At 47.2% G+C, this 18,104-nt stretch overlaps 3 protein-coding genes across 4 annotated transcripts in view; 2 read left to right on the forward strand and 1 right to left on the reverse strand.

The window, feature by feature from the left end:
* The window catches only part of tfap2e (transcription factor AP-2 epsilon), a gene marked incomplete at both ends in the record, with an annotated part of 9,675 nt that extends 9,396 nt beyond the window's left edge, over positions 1–279 (forward strand). For both annotated transcript variants that reach the window (XM_084485059.1, XM_084485060.1), the window contains one exon: positions 15–279. In XM_084485059.1, the coding sequence (XP_084341185.1) occupies positions 15–279 (265 nt within the window). The remainder of the gene's footprint in view (positions 1–14) is intronic.
* Positions 280–3,694: 3,415 nt separating this feature from the next.
* Positions 3,695–13,473, reverse strand: psmb2 (proteasome 20S subunit beta 2). Its single transcript, XM_084485070.1, has 6 exons — positions 13,272–13,473; positions 12,686–12,808; positions 11,755–11,825; positions 4,948–5,110; positions 4,537–4,586; positions 3,695–3,849 (listed from the first exon to the last, which is right to left on the reverse strand). Exons 1-6 carry the CDS (start codon positions 13,360–13,362, stop codon positions 3,748–3,750), a joined length of 600 nt encoding a protein of 199 aa, XP_084341196.1. The 5' UTR covers positions 13,363–13,473; the 3' UTR covers positions 3,695–3,747.
* A 169-nt stretch (positions 13,474–13,642) lies between these two features.
* cdca5 (cell division cycle associated 5) lies at positions 13,643–14,988 on the forward strand. Its single transcript, XM_084485118.1, has one exon. It carries the CDS (start codon positions 13,756–13,758, stop codon positions 14,551–14,553), a length of 798 nt encoding a protein of 265 aa, XP_084341244.1. The 5' UTR covers positions 13,643–13,755; the 3' UTR covers positions 14,554–14,988.
* The last annotated feature ends 3,116 nt before the right edge of the window (positions 14,989–18,104 follow it).

Here is an 18,104-nt window from a genome sequence, read left to right on the forward strand (position 1 = left end):
CTCTCCTCCTCCAGGGAGATCTGCAAGGAGTTCATGGACCTGATGTCGCAGGACCGCAGTCCGCTGGGGGGCAGCCGGCCCACCCCCTGCCTGGAGCCCACGGTGCAGGGCAGCCTCACGCACTTCAGCCTGCTCACGCACGGCTTTGGCACGCCCGCCATCTGCGCCGCGCTCTCCGCCTTCCAGAGCTACCTGCTGGAGGCCGTCAAGGTGCTGGACAAGGGGGAGGGCGGGGGCAAGGGTCACCACGGCGACAAGGAGGTCAAGCACCGGAAATAGAGGAGGAGGAGGGAGAGGCGGGAGGAGGAGGAGGAGGAGGAGGAGGAGGAGGATGAGGATGGACACACGCTTTCCTCCTCCTCTGCAGAAAAGAAAAAGAGTAAAAAAAAATGCACATGGACGTGAGATGTTTATCTCCCACAATGCACTGCGGCCCGTTGGATTGGTCCAAGCAGGAGCAGGAGGAGGGGGAAGAGGAAGAGGAGGGGGAGGGGATGGGGGTGGGGGTGTGATCTGGTTTTTGTATCGTGTAGCGCTCCATTGCTCCACACACACAGGACACCTGGACCTTTCTATGTGTGCTGAAATGACTCTGAGAGACATCCTGGTTTTAGAACACGCCCCCTGACACATGCTTCCTGCCGCGCACGTGGTCTGACGAAGCCATATCTGAGACACACAAATTATCATTCTGTCTTTTTTCTCCTTCGCTGGAGTTTCTGAATTTGGAACTCCTGATATCCAGTTCCTGAATTAAAACTCCTGATTCTGGGCTCCTGAATCAGAAGTCATGATTCAGAGCTGTTGAACTAGACCTCTTGATTTCAAGGTTCGGAATGAGTCCTGATTCAGAGTCCTGATTCAGAGCTACTGATTTAAAGGTTCTGAATTAGAAGTCCTGATTCAGAGCTACTGATTTAAAGGTTCTGAATTAGAAGTCCTGATTCAGAGCTACTGATTTAAAGGTTCTGAATAAGAAGTCCAGATTCAGATCTCCTGTTGTAACCCTCCTGTTCACAGTCTAACTGACCCCTGCTGAATGGACAGAATACGATGAACTGAGAGGGGATTTTGTAATTTATTTTTACTTGGCGTTTTAAAGTCATAGGCAGCTAAAGAAGATGTTATTTTATTCTTTATTCCGGGGATGGGGAGGGATACGTGTGGGTAACTTAAGGAAAAGACACAAATCATTTTGTACCGTCTGTGTATGTTAATTATTGTTATTATTAATGTTATTATTGTTGTATTACGGCATAAATGTAATATATTATTAAAGAATGAAGAGCTGATTGATTCCGAGTGGATTCCGTGGTTGTTTGAGTCAATTAAGTAAAGTTAAGGAAAGTAAAGTTAAGGTCAACCTCTGTGAGGACTACCAGAGTGAGCCCATGTGTCGCATCTCAGAGAGACTGCGAGTTGAACGCTCTGACCAAATAGCAACCTTGTGCCTTGCTCGAGGGAACCCTTTCAGGGCGCAACCTTACCTTACACCTTACCCTTACGTACACTTTGTGTGTGTGTTGCTACAACTGATCTCCCCTGCTCTGCCCCTCCATCTGTTCTGTCTCTCCCTCTTTCTCCCTCTCTCCCCAAGTCCTCGAACTCTCCCTCCATACACACATCTCTCTCTCTCCCTCTGCTCTCGTTCTCTCTATATACATTTTCTCACTCTCGCTCGCTCCTCATTCTCTCTCCATAATTCCCCAAAACTCTCTCTCTCTTAACACTCTTTCCCTCATACGTTCTCTCTCTCTCTCTCTCCAAGTCTCCATCTCTCTCTCTCTCTCTCTCTCGCTTGCTCCTCATGCTCTCTCTCTTCAAGTCTCTCTCTCTCTCTCTCGCTCACTCCTTATTATCTCTCTCTCTCTCTCTCTCTCTCTCTCTCTCTCTCTCTCTCTCTCCATGTCTCTCTCTCAGAGTCTCCGTGTCTCTCGCTCACGTGAGTGAGCGTCGGGATCCCACTTAAAACAAAATAACAATTACCGCTGCCTGGGTGTGCGCCCCAAGGGGCCACTCAAAATGCAGGGCCCATTTACGCCTGGATGCTGGGGGGAGGAGGGAGGAGGGAGGAGGGGGGAGGAGGGAGGAGGAGGGAGGAGGGGGGAGGAGCCATCATCCCTGGTGAGACAACGTTGTCACCAGCTGCAGTGGGAGAGGGGAGGGAACCGCAGCAACACACCCCCCCCCCCCCCCTCCCCCTTTGACGGGGGAGATCAGGGGAGACTGGTGTGACTCCCGACACACACACACACACACACACACACACACAGGAGGTCTCAGCCCATCTGCCATCTAACAGTTGCACTGTTACACTAACTCCTCTGTCACACACAAACACACGCACCTAAACATACACAAACACATGCACACACACACACACCAACAGAAATGAAGACACACATATAGAAACATGCCACATCTATACATTAACACACACATACAATAACACCACGCACAAGGGCACGATAATAATACACAAACAGTATCATTTCAACTCTCCAAATAGAGGTAAAACCTCTTCCTGGGATTTCACCCCTTATGTACCTTCCATCACCCTATAGACCCATTTCACACAAACCTACACACATGACACACCCACCTCTGTCTCTCTACCTGCCTCACATCACTCTTTCGTTCCTCCTCCTCCCATCACCCCTTTCATTTACCTCCTCCCCCTTCGCCCTCCCTCTCTCTGCCACTCAGCGGGACTCTCTTCCCTCCCTCCCTCTGGATCTGCCACTCTGCCCGTGCCCTTAGGCAAACATATGCTGCCTGTTCCGTCAGATTCTGGGGTGTTTGGGAGACAGGATTGTTTAATGTTTATTAATCACCTGTCTGTGGTGGGGTGCGGACACACACACACACACACACACACACACACACACACACACACACACACACACACACACACACACACACACACACACACACACACACACACACACACACGGGTAGGACTGTAAGTGCTCATGTATCACTGCCAATACACACACACACGGATCAGCACCTTGCTCTAATGCTCCCGCTCTGACAGAGATCTGGTTTACCTTTTTCAGAACCGGGAACAGCAGCCATGTCTGCTCCATTCATTTGTAACGCTTGCCTATAGTGGTGATGCATCATCCCTTGGTACCAGAGGTGTTATGCGATACGATTTGGGCCCTGCTTATATTTGGTGTACAACTTTGATTTAATTTTGTTTAAACCTCGTTGATTCTTCTGATGCTTAACAAGTCTCACCTACTTCTTATATCTGCATGTTTGACTCCAAGGACACTTATTGTACACACTTATTGTAGACATCCTGCCACTTAAAATAAGTACTTGGCATTGTGTGCTTGCCACTTGGTTCTATGAACATCCTTACTGTACCGACAGCGATATATTGTTGTTTCTCTTTCTTCTGACGAGTGCCAACCACTAACAATCACTAGGTTAACCCATTCCCTGTATACAACCAAGATAGCTGGGTTCAGATGCTACACAACTACGTACTCTTTTTAAGTGCCAGGACGTACAACATACAATAAGTGCGTACATCAAGTGCCAGGACGTACAACATAGAACATACAATAAGTGTGTACATTAAGTGCCAGACTCGACCACAGGACTGACCAGAGTAAGGACCACAGGACCAGGGTTATCTCAACAGCGTGTCACTTTTTATTGGAACATAAAAAGTAGGCGGGTAAACGTACATATGGGATAAAAAAACAAAAGACAGAAGGGGGGTGTGTGAGGCCGTCACTTGGGGCTCACGCGGACCTTCTCCAGGTCATGGACGCCCTCCTTGTCAATCACCCGCACGTTGAACGAGGGCAGGTTGAGGATGAAGCGCTTGTTGAGCTGGAGGGAGAGAGACACAGAGTCAGACAGAGATAGAGAGACAGAGAGGGAGAGGGAGGGGGAGAGACAGAGAGAGGCAGAGTCAGAGAGAGAGGGAGAGAGCGAGACAGACACACACACACAGAAAGAGAGACAGAAGAAAAACAAGAAAAGAGGAAAGCCAAAAGATAGAAAAGGCAAGGAGATAAAATACACTTTTGTAAATAAAAAGGAGTGACTTTAATTAATTTGCACCAGCAACAAAACCAACTTAATATCCAGTTTAAATATTCAGCACTTGACACCTGTTTACTGTGGTTGACTGTTCAGCACTTCACCAAAATAAATCTGGCAAACAGCAGAACGCAATCACAACCAAAAGAGAGCTCTCAGCATCTGCTCAACGTCTCGGAACATCGAATCAAACTGCTAATTAATAAAAACGTTTATTTTGTTACTATTTACTCCCGCTTTACGAGAAAGCTGTTTGCGCTTTAAATTAATATACAGATTGTCAAGACCAAAACAGATGTCAATATTATGGTTCTCAAATGGATTTAAATAAATTATAGATTTTTGCAGTGCAATTTTAAAATCCTTCCGTTCAGGGCCTTTGGACCACGTTACGGTTCACGCAGGCAGCGTCTGGACCCCAGGGAGAGGAGGAGAGGTGTGTATAGGAGGGGGTCTGACCACAGACCAACTCACCTCTTGGATGCATTTCTGCAGCAGCGCCACACCGTCCTCACGCGTCAAATCTGGAGCACAGAGACGCAGTTCAGAAACACAATCTATATATAACTATATCTATACCTACCTATATCCTAAATATGCAATTAGTTTGTCCAGGAGACAAAATATAAATACAAAGATAATAGTTACCCAATGTATCAATGGCCGTTTCATTTTGGTGCCAGATTTGGCAAAGAACTGTCCTCTATCACTGCATCCTTATAAACCATTTCACCAGAGCTCACTCTGTAGCTAGTTAGTTAGCACAACGCTAATCTTAGCATAGCACAAGGCTACGCTAACCATAGCACAACCCTACGCTTAGCATAGCATGACGCTATGCCTAGCAGGCTGGCGTCCTATCCTCCGGTTCACCCTCACACCCACCTGGCTTGTAGTAGCGGTCCAGGATGGAGAGGGTGAGGAAGGCCCCGTAGCCGTGGGCAGCGAAGGGGGCCTTGGCGAGGGCCGACAGGTGGTCCATGTAGAAGAGGGCGGGGCCGTCGGCCTGGTCGTAGCCCGCCAGCAGCAGGTTCACGTGGTACGGGGTCTGGGGAGGAGGGTCAGTCCACAGTTAAGGCTTGGATGGTTAAGGCTGTAGGTCAACAAACCCTTAATCCCAAAATCCCTTAATTAACCCAAGAACCTTTAATTAACGAGGAAGAGTCAGGAAGGAACGGAGAGCGTCCAATCTTTTTTTTACTCATAGACCTTTCTGCTTCCCTGCCCAGAGTAAATTCTAGTTATTCTAGCTAACAGGACCAGAGTGGTGGAACCACACACTGTACACACCCTGTGAACCCTAGGAACCACACACTGTATACACCCTAGTGTGAACCCTAGGAACCACACACTGTATACACCCTAGTGTGAACCCTAGGAACCACACACTGTACACACCCTGTGAACCCTAGGAACCACACACTGTATACACCCTAGTGTGAACCCTAGGAACCACACACTGTACACACCCTGTGAACCCTAGGAACCACACACTGTACACACCCTAGTGTGAACCCTAGGAACCACACACTGTACACACCCTGTGAACCCTAGGAACCACACACTGTACACACCCTGTGAACCACACACTGTACACACCCTGTGAACCAGTGGCGATTTCTCTAACACTGCAAGGGAAGCTCAGCTTCCCCTAAAATGTAAAAATTAAATGCTCAAATATATACTGTTGTGTTAACATTTCATTGACTAAAAATGCATTAGGACACGTCCATCTCGAAGACGAGTTAGTTCAGAATCAGCTGCTTATCGCAGGTCGACTGACTCGATGTCCTTCTCATACAGTCCCGTAGTGTCACAGTGCATTTGCCTGATGAAGCTCAGCGTCCATCCACTTCAATGGGGCTGCATAGAACAGCTTTTTTTAGTTTGTCGAAAGTCGACGGTCATTGGATAATGCTGCGATTATGTCCCTCCCATGGACGCTCAGCGTCTCTGGGGGTGAACGGAGGAGTGGGCTGGCCTGGACGCTGGCCTTCTACGTGATGATTGGAGGGTCTGCGAAAGACTGAGTTGCCATATGATTGACAGCGATTTTGAACTATAAAAAAAAAAAAATCACCAGAGCTTTCTTCATTCCTCAGTCCCATCGCGGATTTTGCAAGCGAGTCGAAAGACAAACTGCAACATATTTCTTGACATATCATACACTTATTCACACAATTCCTTGCTTCAGTTTAACATAATTCCCACATTTCCTTGTTCAAGTTTAATATCGTTTTGGTAGTTGGCCATCACTTTGATTCAGGGAGCCTGAGGTCTGAACAAGTCCTGTATTCAGATCAGTACTTGCAGGGTGACAGGGGAAAGCTGTGTGATTTCTTGGTGTTCCTTAAAGACATGAAGTTGGACAGTGCAATGCCTCGGCTTTACAAACTGTTCTCATTAGTGGCAACAAAGTCCTACACCCGTAACACAATGGGCCAAGGCTGTTTAAGCAGCCTAGCTCTGCTGGCCATTGAGAGGACACTGGTCAAGTCACTGAAAAATACAGCTAGTTGGTATGATAGAGATTTCCTTGAAAAGGAACAGAGAGGATAATTTACATATATACAAATTGACTATTTATATGATGTATGCCGAAAATGAGCTTCCCCTTTTTTAAAGACCAGCAGCTGCCACTGCTGTGAACCCTAGTTAACAGGACCGGAGTGGTGGAACCACACACTGTACACACCCTGTGAACCACACACTGTACACACCCTGTGAAACCTAACACTGTATCCAGTGAGATTGTAACCACTGTCCGCCATTCAGCTCGTCGGCGGACCACCAGAGGAGCTCTGCTGGTCCGGGATACGCTGACTCCAGCGGGGGGACGTATCTGGCGTTCAAAATGAGCCCCTCTTCATTACCGACTGAATGTGTTTCGGCGTGAACGGTGAGAAAATGGCTGTTTCTCTTCACTTTTCCCCCCCCCCCACCCCTTCTCTTTTCCCACAATTGTAACGACAGCCGTGCGAAACAACATCACTAAAGCAGGAAGGAGGTGCGACCCCACGACAGACTGGGGGGTGTGAGCGAGACCTGGATGGAAGGACGGGGAGGGAGGTGAGGGGGGAGGAGGTGAGGCCGTGTCACAGGACAGGAAGGGGAGGTGTGTGTGCGTGCGTCGTCACTGGCAGTGTGACATCTGTTGGGGAGACGGCACCCCTGTTGCTACCTCCATGGCACCCTCCCCGCTCCATTCTCTTACTTTTCTCTCCCTCCGCTCTGCTCTGCTCCCCCCTACGCCTCACCCCCCCCCCTCCCCCCTGCCCTGGAGAAGTGCCAGCGCTCATTAAAAACTTCTAAAGTCGCTTTCTCCCTTTCTCGCTCGTTTCTCGCCCCAACGCTGAAATTCAATCTTTCTTGCGCTGCTAGCTGCTAGCGCGGTCCTCCTACTTTGTCTTCAGACCCCGACGCTAATTCCTCTCCCCTGCTGACACTTTTTTTCCTTCTCCTCCTTCTTCCCTGGCCAGTTAGTTCTCATCAGAGGATTCGTTAACGAAGGGCGCTGTATGCATCTCTTCCCCCCACCCCCCCCACCTCGCTGGAAGGTGCTTAAGAATTACCCTCCATTAACGGACGGCAGATGAAATCCATGCAGGGATTCAAACTGAGCTGAGGTCAAGTCCTTAAAAAAGCCGACGCCACTGAGAGGAAGGGCCAATCAGAGCCCTCTTCGGTCTTCGGCTCGGAACACGCAGCCCTCTTCCTTGTTTCAATTTGACGACTGTCATATTTTTCCTGACTTGTTTAATTTACGTGTTTATAGTGAGATGAGGGGGTGGAGGGGGGGGAGCTGTTGACGGCTAGACTCCCTGTGGTGATCAGGTGTGCGTGGGTGCGATGCCAGTGTTCTTAAGCGTGAGACATTGGGAGACCGAAACTGTGCATGTGGAGGTTCATTCTGTGTGCACACTCCTTGGGGTCCTCACAAAGCCACAGTGGCCTCACCTCAGCCCCCTGGCCCCGCCCCCTGCTCAGCAAACACCTGTCTCACTAGTAGCTACTGTGTAACAACAAGACAGATGTCAAAATAAGACCTGCTTCCCGTGTGACCCGCTTGTATAGTTAACCACACACACACACACACACACACACACACACACACACACACACACACACACACACACACACACACACACACACACACACACACACACACACACACACACACACACACACACACACACACACACACACACTTTGTTTGATGACCTTGTGAGGACTTCAGTACCATGTGAGGATCTCAGTACGATTCATGCTAGCGGCGCTTAACATTTTTCCGTATTTTTGGAAAAACACTTTGAATTAACAAGACTTTGACATTCACTGTGTGACATGTAGTCATTGCAATTTTTTTTCAAACAAATCTGGGTTTCGATTATCTTGTTTGATTTTTAATAGTCATTCCTCTTGGAACCCCAGTTGCGATCACCAAAGACACCAAACGTGGTTCTGCGTCTGGTGTCAGGGTCTACACCCCAGTGGATCTACAGTAGCACGTCTGTCTTTGAAAGTGTCTCAACCTCTCCTGGCACAGCCCTCTCTTCCTCCAAGTTCCACCACTCTCTCCCCCTCTCTCTCCCTCTCTCTCTCTCTCTCTCGCGCTCTACCCCCTCCCCCCTCGGTTCCCTCCCTGCCCCAGGATATGTTCCTTAATGCTGGCATCACCCCGTCAATCTGCCCCATTAATTGTTCATCTGTGTGCACGGGAGCAGGGGAGAGGGGGACAATATGGCGCGGGTAATTATTTGTACCACGTTCTTCAGGAACATCTTTTATTTAACCCCACACACGGGCCTAACTGTTGCTGTGCGTCTGTGGGGAGAAATGGGTTGGATTGGAAAAGGAGTTTACATACATAAAAGTCTATGCATAGAGCTAGATTACATAGATACGATGGAAATCTACCACGTCAATTCCAACCAAGAAACCACAGTAAAAGTGGATGTATATGATCTAATACAGAGCTGCCGTTAACTAAATGTTTAACTAAAAAGGGGTTACTCTTTGAATACCAATTACTTACTAAATAACATACATAATATCCAGCATATATAATTAAAAAAACAAGACGGGATAATCGCATCTCAACACTGAACTGTTGTCTTTGTGTAGTCTCTGAGCACTGTGTGTGTGTGTGTGTGTGTGTGTGTGTGTGTGTGTGTGTGTGTGTGTGTGTGTGTGTGTGTGTGTGTGTGTGTGTGTGTGTGTGTGTGTGTGTGTGACTGGCACTCATGCAGCAGAGTCACGGCCTCAGGTGATGAAGCTCACCGCTATTTCTCTTTGTCTTTGCTCTCGCTTCCTCCGCCCCAACCTCTCTCTCCCCCCTCTCTGAAGCCTGCTATATGCAGCACTCCTGGGAAAAGGGCCCAGTTGTTTTGAAATGGATGCTAGGCTAAGGCAGGTAGTTACACACACTCACAGGTTTGTGTGTGTGTGTGTCCCTGCTGAGCTTACCCCCTGTGGAGGGGTCCGGGCTAGATGTTCTGAGCTAAGGGATCGGGGGGGAATGTAGCCCAGGAGATGCCGTGATACGCCAGGGAGAATAAAAGGGTTGTATGCCAAAAATATATATAATATATTATATTAGCAGACATTGAAGACAAGTCATTTAAAAGGAAAAATTGTTTCTAAACTGCAGGATACGAGAAAATCCAACATCATGTTTAAATCATCACGCTTAAATCCTACAAAACACCAACAATTATAAAACTTGTTCGTGTTCACAGCAATCCTCGCCGTGTAACTCCACAGCATTTTCAGCCATCCAGGTAAAACATCGCAGCGCCTCAAACACTACGGCGTCGGCGTAAAACAACTCGCCGGCCCGCCGGTTCGAGCACAAAACATCTCTAAATCTGCCCGTTTTTTTACGGCCATGAAGACATGTTTATGGGGAGGTGCTGGGTTGTGGTCCGGGGGTCCTCTGGAGGCCTGGTGCTAACGGGTTAGCATCGCTGCAGGAGGGTGGAGGTGAGAGGAGGAGGAACTGCTTCAGCAACAGTTTCAACACTCCTGAGGACCGAGCACCACTACTAAAAATCTGTACACATCGACCAAAAAATATTCCATGTCAGCCACCGAAATAATAGTATGTTTTAGCGCTGGTGGCAACGCATGAATATCATATAAATATTAAACGTATATGAGAGGTTATTCTCCAGACTCGCTCACATCCGTGACGGTATAATATCATCCTGGTGCTATAGGTTAGGGTATACATCTCCCCCCCCCTGTGTGCGTGTGCGTGCGTGCGTGTTTTAAGAGGGGGGGGCTCTGAGGACAATACTACACAAGACTTGAGTGTGTGAGCACCCCCCCTCCCCCCCTCCCCCCATGTGTCCCACATTCCCTTCTCGACACCACTAATTGTTTTTTGTAATTATTTTCAACCTTCTGCTATTGTGACAGGGAGCGGCTGCATCCTTCTCAACAGATTAGTGCCCTGCTCAGGAGCAGGGGAGGGGTGGGCGCCACGCCGACCAGCCGTGGCATTGACACTCAAACCCGTGCGCACACACACGTGCACAACTCCTCGCGTTCCCTGGTGGTACCGACTTACGAGACCTTAACACCTGATCTCTCTGGCCTCTGGGGGCCGGAGAAGGCGCACGCTGCCATCTTGCCCAAATACATATTATAACAATTCAAAACAAGACAATCTGCTGTTTATTGTGTGTACTCTGCTTGAGTACACACACAGACTCCTAAAGGCCAGATCTAGGGGACATATTACGATGCGTTTTTCAATGCGTTACTCTGACAGCATAGAAGCGTTCTTAATTTGTGTAGTGCTGAAAAACAAACATGGTGTGTGAGTGAGACAATGAGTGGTCCCTCCTGCCAAGTGCTCAGACAACCACGATTTAAAACGGGGCCTTTTCAGTCAAAACACGATCACCGCCTGAACCGCTGAACTTGTCCTTCTCCGAGTCCGTCACCTCACCCTCTACCGTCACCAGATCACACGCTATCCTCCGCAGAGGAACACAGTTCTCTGACACACTGACCTATGATGTCATCACAGTGCACTGCCAGGGGGTAAAAAACAGACAGGCACTGGCCTTGACTGAGCTAGCTCAGTCCGAAATCGGACAATGGTTCGTCAAGTGAAGTCAGTAGCCTTCTAGACCCGAAATCACACCGTTGCGTTCTTATAAATTTATCAGACAACAAAGTGAAATTTGTGCAGGATTGTCCCGCATCATGCTGGCCTGAGTTGCGGGATTTGAAAAAAATATGCGCAATACCCGCAATCCCGCGCTGAAATTTAAGCCCATGCACACCCTGTGTGCATCTCATTAATCATGCATTAATTTCCTTAGTTTGACCTAGTTACATTTTATTGTTGAATCGGGCATATTGCAGTCATGGATCACTGTAGCCTTTCTTAATTCAATTAAATCTATCTCTGAAATTAACTCCTGCTGCCTAACCTTTTAATTCCACTGGAACCCCCATATTCATATTGCAAGATTGTACATAGTTGTACATTAGTGTAAATTAAACGCACATTTGTATTGTGTATATATACACATTGTAGTCACCTATTCTTACTTGTTCGTAACATTCTCTTGTCTTGACACGGTCTTTGCTGATTAATGGAGTGTTGTCTAACCTTCCTGCTCAGCCTATCGATGACTTAGGGAACCCTAAAGGTAATCTGTGTGGACGACTAGTTACCCTGCTTCGGAGGTAGTCTGCCAGGTTCTTCCGTGTGAAGTTTGCCGCCGCTGTTGGGCTGAGCTCATAACCTGCAAAGACAGGAGGAAACACAAAATGTTTTAATAAGAGCCAAGAGTACAGAGAGATGGGTCAGAGTGCAACGGGTAGATTTGTGATTAGCGTGTCTTACTCCCAGATAAATTGTTCTGCGGTCTACCAGTTGGCCTCCGAACCACGACCAAGATGCCTAAACACTACCTGCTCATTAAAGAGTAAACCCTTTAACTTCTTTCAGTTGAAATCAGTTCCTTTTGAGTCAGAAAGTGCTGGTGAGCATTTCTTTGTTCTTTCTTTACTAAAATGTATAAAGTCGAAGAGGAAAAAGTACTTCTTCTGGCTGGAAATGCTTTTCTTGAGTGGTAATTTTCTATTGGCTTCAAATTTCAAAACAAATTTCTCCTATGTGGGTTTAATAAAGTTGTATCTAATCTAAACTCTGCTTCAGTGAATGTGAGGTTGTCTTTGACAATGCCCCTTGATCTTTCTCCTATGGAACCCAATGTGTTTTTCTACACCTGCTGCCTATGAATACAAAAAGTACCTTTTCCCATAAAGGTTGTTGTTTTTATTCATAGGCAGCAGGTGTATTAACCCTTTAATGACCTGTCAGTAACATATGGATAAAAGTGGCTGGTAATTACCAGGTGTACCAGGTGAGCAATCATGGAAAAAGTCAATAGTCACAATTACAAATGGAAGACAAAAGATTAAGTTAATTTGTGGATGTTAAAAGTATAATATACTTTGAGCTTCCACAAATTACTGCATTTTTTAACTTCCATTTGTAATGTACATAATCTGAATCCCACTATACATTGGAAGCAACAGTGAGAGTGACTCGACAGAAAGGCCCGGAGGCCAGTGAGCCACGGCAGTGAGGGACTCGTACCGTTCCTCATCTTGTACAGCTGCACGTTCTTCTGGATGTACTCGGCGAACTGCACGGTGTCGCCCGCCTCTCCCACGCACAGCAGCAGGATGTTATCGCTCAGCTTGAACATCTTGTCGTGGTCTGGACATCAGGGAGAACAAGAAGACATTGGTTGCGTTAAAGCTTTTGTTTAGCCTCCGCACAAGGATCCTTACTTTCACTTTCACTCTAACACACTATCATCGCCATAGCTTTGAGAAAATATAGCCATCTTTGATCTTCAAGACAATAGCAAGAAAGCATGATAGAAACAAGAAATAACGCATGCATCGAAATTTAATAAATATTGCATATTAAAAAGCCAGATTCATAATAAGCTTAATTGTCTTGACACACGAGTCCCTTCAGAAGTACAGTTTGACGGAATCGCTGAACCATTCCAGCAGCATTAAAGAGCTACAACCAAGATATTTATTAATCCATTGTTAATATATGTTAATATAAACTAACGATATATTGATCAATCCCCACAGTTTACGTATACATTGTAAACCCATTCCGCCGGTGGGACGGCTAGGCTAACGTTAGCCCCGTAATGACTGACCATCTTTCATCTTGATGATGCTGCTGGCCGCCACGCTGTCCGCCGCCACCAGCACGAAGTCCGGACCCTGGATCCCGATCAAATACTCCATTTTCTGACCTCAATATGTGGTTAAACAACGCTAAAAAAATGTTTAATAGCAAGTAACCAGACCCTTGCTTCGTTCAGATTACACAGCAAAAGTTGAATAGAGCGGCGCGGACTGATGACGCAGACGGAAGTCGTGCTGTTGTGCGACTCGGGCGCCTCGTTGCCAGATTGGGTCAGATTTCCCGACCCTGATTCCCAGATTCACATCCAGATTGGGCGGGACATCTGGCCCAATCTGGCAACATTGCTTGGGCGGGTGATTTTGAAAGCGGTCCGCGGTGTGCAGCAGCAGCAGCAGTGTCAGCCTTCGCGTTAAACCCGGATCAAAATATCTGATTTTAATCAAATTGAAGACATCGCATGATACACGCTTTACGGACGGGATTACAGCAACATGAAGGGCGGTACCCCTCCACCCGTGCTAGGGGAATCCAACTCGCAGCGGAGGCGCTCGGCGCGGCTAACCTCTCCTCCACAAGCTACGGTGAATGTTGACAAAATGGCGCCATTGAAGTCTGTGAAACGATCCATTGTGGTGAAGAAGATCGCCCCCAGGAAAACGGTGCTCCCGTCGGAGCACAACAAAGAGAACGCACCTCGAATCTCGGAGGAAAATGGGACGAAAAAGCCCAAGATCTCCACCCCGGATCCCGTACAAGTGGTGCGGCGGACGAAGGCCGCGATGCCCTCTCCAATCCTGGCCTCGTCTCCGCCGCGTCGCTCGCCTCGTCTTCCTCCTCCTCCACCTCCATCATCTCCTCCTCCACCTCCATCATCTCCTCCTCCTCCATCACAGCCCACAGCTGCTCCAGAGGACGCGCTATGGTCCACTAAAGTGCGTCGGTCCTACAGTCGGCTCAGCGACCAGTCGATCAACAACCCCAATCCCCGGGAAACTATGTTTGGGTTTGAGAAACTCACGACCCCCGAGGTGTTTAGGAAGGCCCTGTCCAACTCTAGGGCAGAGGGTGTGTGCTCTCTGTCCGGGTTGAGCTCCTTCACCTCGCTGATGGACGCGGAGGAGGAGGCCTGCCCCGATCCGGACCTCAACATCCCGGGGGTCTGTATGGTCAAGGAGAAGAGAAAGAGGAGGAAGGTCCAGAAGATAGACATGCAGGAGATTGACAACCTCGCTGCCAAGATGAACGCCGAGTTTGAGGAGGCGGAGGAGTTCGAGTTGTTTGTGGAGTAACTTTGGAAACTGAGTGTTTTGAAATGCAGAGACTTGAAAATGGACTTGAGAAGAGCAAAGCAAATGTCAACTCTTTCGAGAAAATGTCTGGCACTGGTCTTTCCTTCAGTCCCAAACACGGATCGTATTTACACAGACCATGTAAATATGTTAATAACCCCCCACACCCCACCTCTCTGATTGTATATATTGTTCTGTTGCTTTTTTCTTTTGCCCATCTTTTAAGTTGGTTGGTTGATTTGAAGTTGGTGGTAACCATATTGTTTAGATTTCCAGTAAAAATTTAGTTTGATTAGTTTTAAGAGAAATTGGCGCTTGATTTATTTGTTTACCATCTGTATGGTCAGACTTTACAAAGGCAATTTCCATTGACTACTTGTATGATATTGTTAATAAACTCATTATTCTGTATACTTGTACTCTGTTCGATCTCCAGTGTCAGTGGTCAACTGTAGACCTCCTCAAGCAAGATGTCCTGACATGTATTTCTATTCCCTACAAGTTGCTTGGTATTAAAGTGTCTGCTCATTGACAAAGTGGTAAATAACTCAAGACCACCCATTGGGTAATTAGTCAATCATACAGCCAGCTCATGAGTAATGAACTATTTACCAGTAGAATAGAACAACAAATGGCATACACATAGAGAAATAATAACATATTATTCAAATGTTAGTAAGGCCTAAATGTTACATACATATGCACTGCTAAATTAGCTTAAATCTAAACATTAACATTAACCATGAATTTGATTCAGTTACACACGACCTTACAATTACATAAGCATGCATGTTTGGATATATCTTGCACTATGGAATTGAAAGTCTTCTTTGTTTAAGTGATTTTTCAACAGGTTATTCCAGACAAGTTTCAAAATATGACCGCTTTTCCAAATATAGCTTTAACTCGTGATCAATGGCATCAATAAAATACCTGTTATCACTCCATTCTAAGCATAGTTTCCCTGACGTTTTGCACCTCTGCGTGTTACTTTTTTTTGCAACGGCTGCTTTTTACACATCACACTATCTCCTATCTCCTATCTCACTTCGACTTTTCAAACAAACAAATATGATCGAATGCATAAGTGCAGAAGCCGTTCACATCTTGACAGCATTTAGTTGAAACACAAAAAAACACTTTCCGTGTATGCCAAGGCTGAGCTAGAAAAACAGAAGGGGGTGAGAACAGAATAGTGACTGAATGTTTCAGAGTGCGTACCGGTGACTAGGAAAACCCACAATTTGTTCACTGTTATTTCAGGCTGTGATACTTGCCCTATATTTCCCTCTCCTTGTACCGTTTTTACATCCCTCCATTGTGGATGTCAGAAACAGACCCTGAACCGGCAGTATAGCGTCTCGCTCGTGGCTCAGCGAGACGCAAGCGGGCTTTGTAGAGTGTATATTTTTAACAGGTTCTTCATGTCTGCTCGTCACAGTGAGTGGAAGTTACTGACGTTGAGAGGCAAGCATAAGCTGTGCTGTCAAAATAATGGCTGTTCCAAACACTTATTGATTAACAATGTTGTTGCTCTTAGTGTGTGTTTGGTTGTAGGTGGGGGTTAGGGGAGGTTGGGTGTTTGTGTGTGTGTGTGTGTGTGTGTGTGTGTGTGTGTGTGCGTGCATGCTTGTATGGGAAATGCATGCAAGATGAAAGTTTGTGAGTGTGTTTACTTCTTTCTATGCATGCTTGCAATTGTGTGTGTGTGTATATGTTTATATGTGGGGGTAGTTTTGTGTGTGTGGTGCTACTGTTTGTGTGTGCTGGCTTTTAATTTGCATTTGAGTCTCAGCTTTTCAGAAGACTTTTATTTTTTATTCTCAGATTCATATTTCCCTCCCCCCCCCCCCCCTCCTCCCATTTCACTCTCGGCAGTTGTCTCTGGTTGGGCTTGACTGCTTCGTTAGGGGTGCATCATTTGCATTCAGATTAATTATCTAATTATCGGCAAATGTCCGCCGGACACGCCACACTCTGGCTCGTCAGCTCTCAGCCTGTAATTATTTTAATCATTTGCTTTCATCTGGAGCGATGCTGCCGTACTCCTGTGTTTAGAGGCCATTCTTAATTACCCTGCCAACACACGGCTCTCTGAAAGAGGGAGGGAGGGAGGGGGGGGAGAGAGGGAGGGAGGGAGGGGAGCGTTAGAGATGAAGGGATGGAGGAAAGGAGGGATGGAGGAAGGGAAGAGAGAGGGATGGGAACGGAGGGAAGAGAGACCAGCTTGAGTGTGTGTGTGTGTGTGTGTGTGTGTGTGTGTGTGTGTGTGTGTGTGTGTGTGTCTGAGAGCAAGAGACTCTGAGAAAGCAAAGGGAGGGAAACGTATTAATCTAAAGAAGAGGAAAAAAGAGACGAAGAGAGACAGAGAGAGAGAGAGAGAGAGTGACAGAGAGAGAGAGAGAGAGAGAGTGTAATAGGGACATGATCCGGGGGGCTCTGGTAGCACAGAGGATGCTTCCCCCTGCATCCCCCTATCTCTCTTTCTTTTTTATCTCCCCTCCTCCCTCCCTCCCTCCCCCTCCCCCCCATCTCCTCCCCCTCTAACACCCCCCACCTCTCCTATACTTCCTGCCTTTGCCCCTTTATCGCAAGCACACACAGGAATCGCCCCTGGGCTTCAGTTCTCTGACTGCTAATACACACACACACACACACACACACACACACACACACACACACACACGTGCACACACAGGCGCACACACACACACACACACACACACACACACACACACACATGCAGGAGAGTCTGTGGCACCCTCATCATGTTGCAAACATCTCTCTCTATCTCTCTCTCTATCTTTCAATCTATCTCTGTATCTCTCTTTATATCTCTCTTTCTCTCATCTCTCTCTCCCTGGATGTCTGTTTTTCTGAACTACTTGTCTGCATCTGTCTCTCTGTCTATCTATGCTCTGCCTGTCTGTCTGTTTTTCTGAACTACTTGTCTGCATCTATCTCTCTGTCTATCTTCTGCCTGTCTGCCTGTCTCTGTGCAGTCTGTCGGTACACCCTGCCTGTCTGTCTATGTCCTGTCTGTCTCTCTGTCTATGTCGTCTATGTCTATCTGCCCATGTCCCATCTGTCTATCTGCCTCTATGCTGTCTGTCTATCTCTCCGTCAGAAGAGAGACGGAACATCTTAGCCGTGTGACCACTCTGTAATGATGTTCTCTCTCTCTCTCTCTCTCTCTCTCTCTCTCTATCTCTCTCTCTCTCTCTCTCTCTCTCTCTCTCTCTCTCCTCCCTAAAGCCAAGTCGCCTCAGCCCCGTACCGAGCTCTCGTTAAGAAAGAGAGAGAGAAAGAGACAGAGGGAGAGGGAGAGAGAAGGAGTGTGAGAGGGAGAGAGAGGGGGAAAAAGAGAGAGAGAGGGAGAGAGAGAGAGAGAGAGAGAGAGAGAGAGAGAGAGAGAGAGAGAGAGAGAGAGAGAGAGAGATACAAGCTCTCTAATTGGGCTCTTGAATATTTAAGTCACTTGGGATGAAAGTTTAATGAAAAGATGATTATCTACCAGTTTATCTCGCTGCTGCTATTTCATATTTCATTTT

Source organism: Micromesistius poutassou (assembly GCF_964030765.1).
Source record: "Micromesistius poutassou genome assembly, chromosome: 20".
Classification (NCBI taxonomy): domain Eukaryota; kingdom Metazoa; phylum Chordata; class Actinopteri; order Gadiformes; family Gadidae; genus Micromesistius; species Micromesistius poutassou.

Coding starts and splice junctions, on each gene's coding strand:
- cdca5 (XM_084485118.1), top strand. CDS start 13,756: ATGAAGGGCGGTACCCCTCCACCCGTGCTAGGGGAATCCAACTCGCAG.
- psmb2 (XM_084485070.1), bottom strand. CDS start 13,362: ATGGAGTATTTGATCGGGATCCAGGGTCCGGACTTCGTGCTGGTGGCG. Junction 5,111..11,754: donor CAGACTACCTCCGAAGCAGG/GTAACTAGTCGT, acceptor CCTCCTCCCCAG/ACCCCGTACCACGTGAACCT. Junction 3,850..4,536: donor TGCAGAAATGCATCCAAGAG/GTGAGTTGGTCT, acceptor CTCTCCCTCCAG/CTCAACAAGCGCTTCATCCT.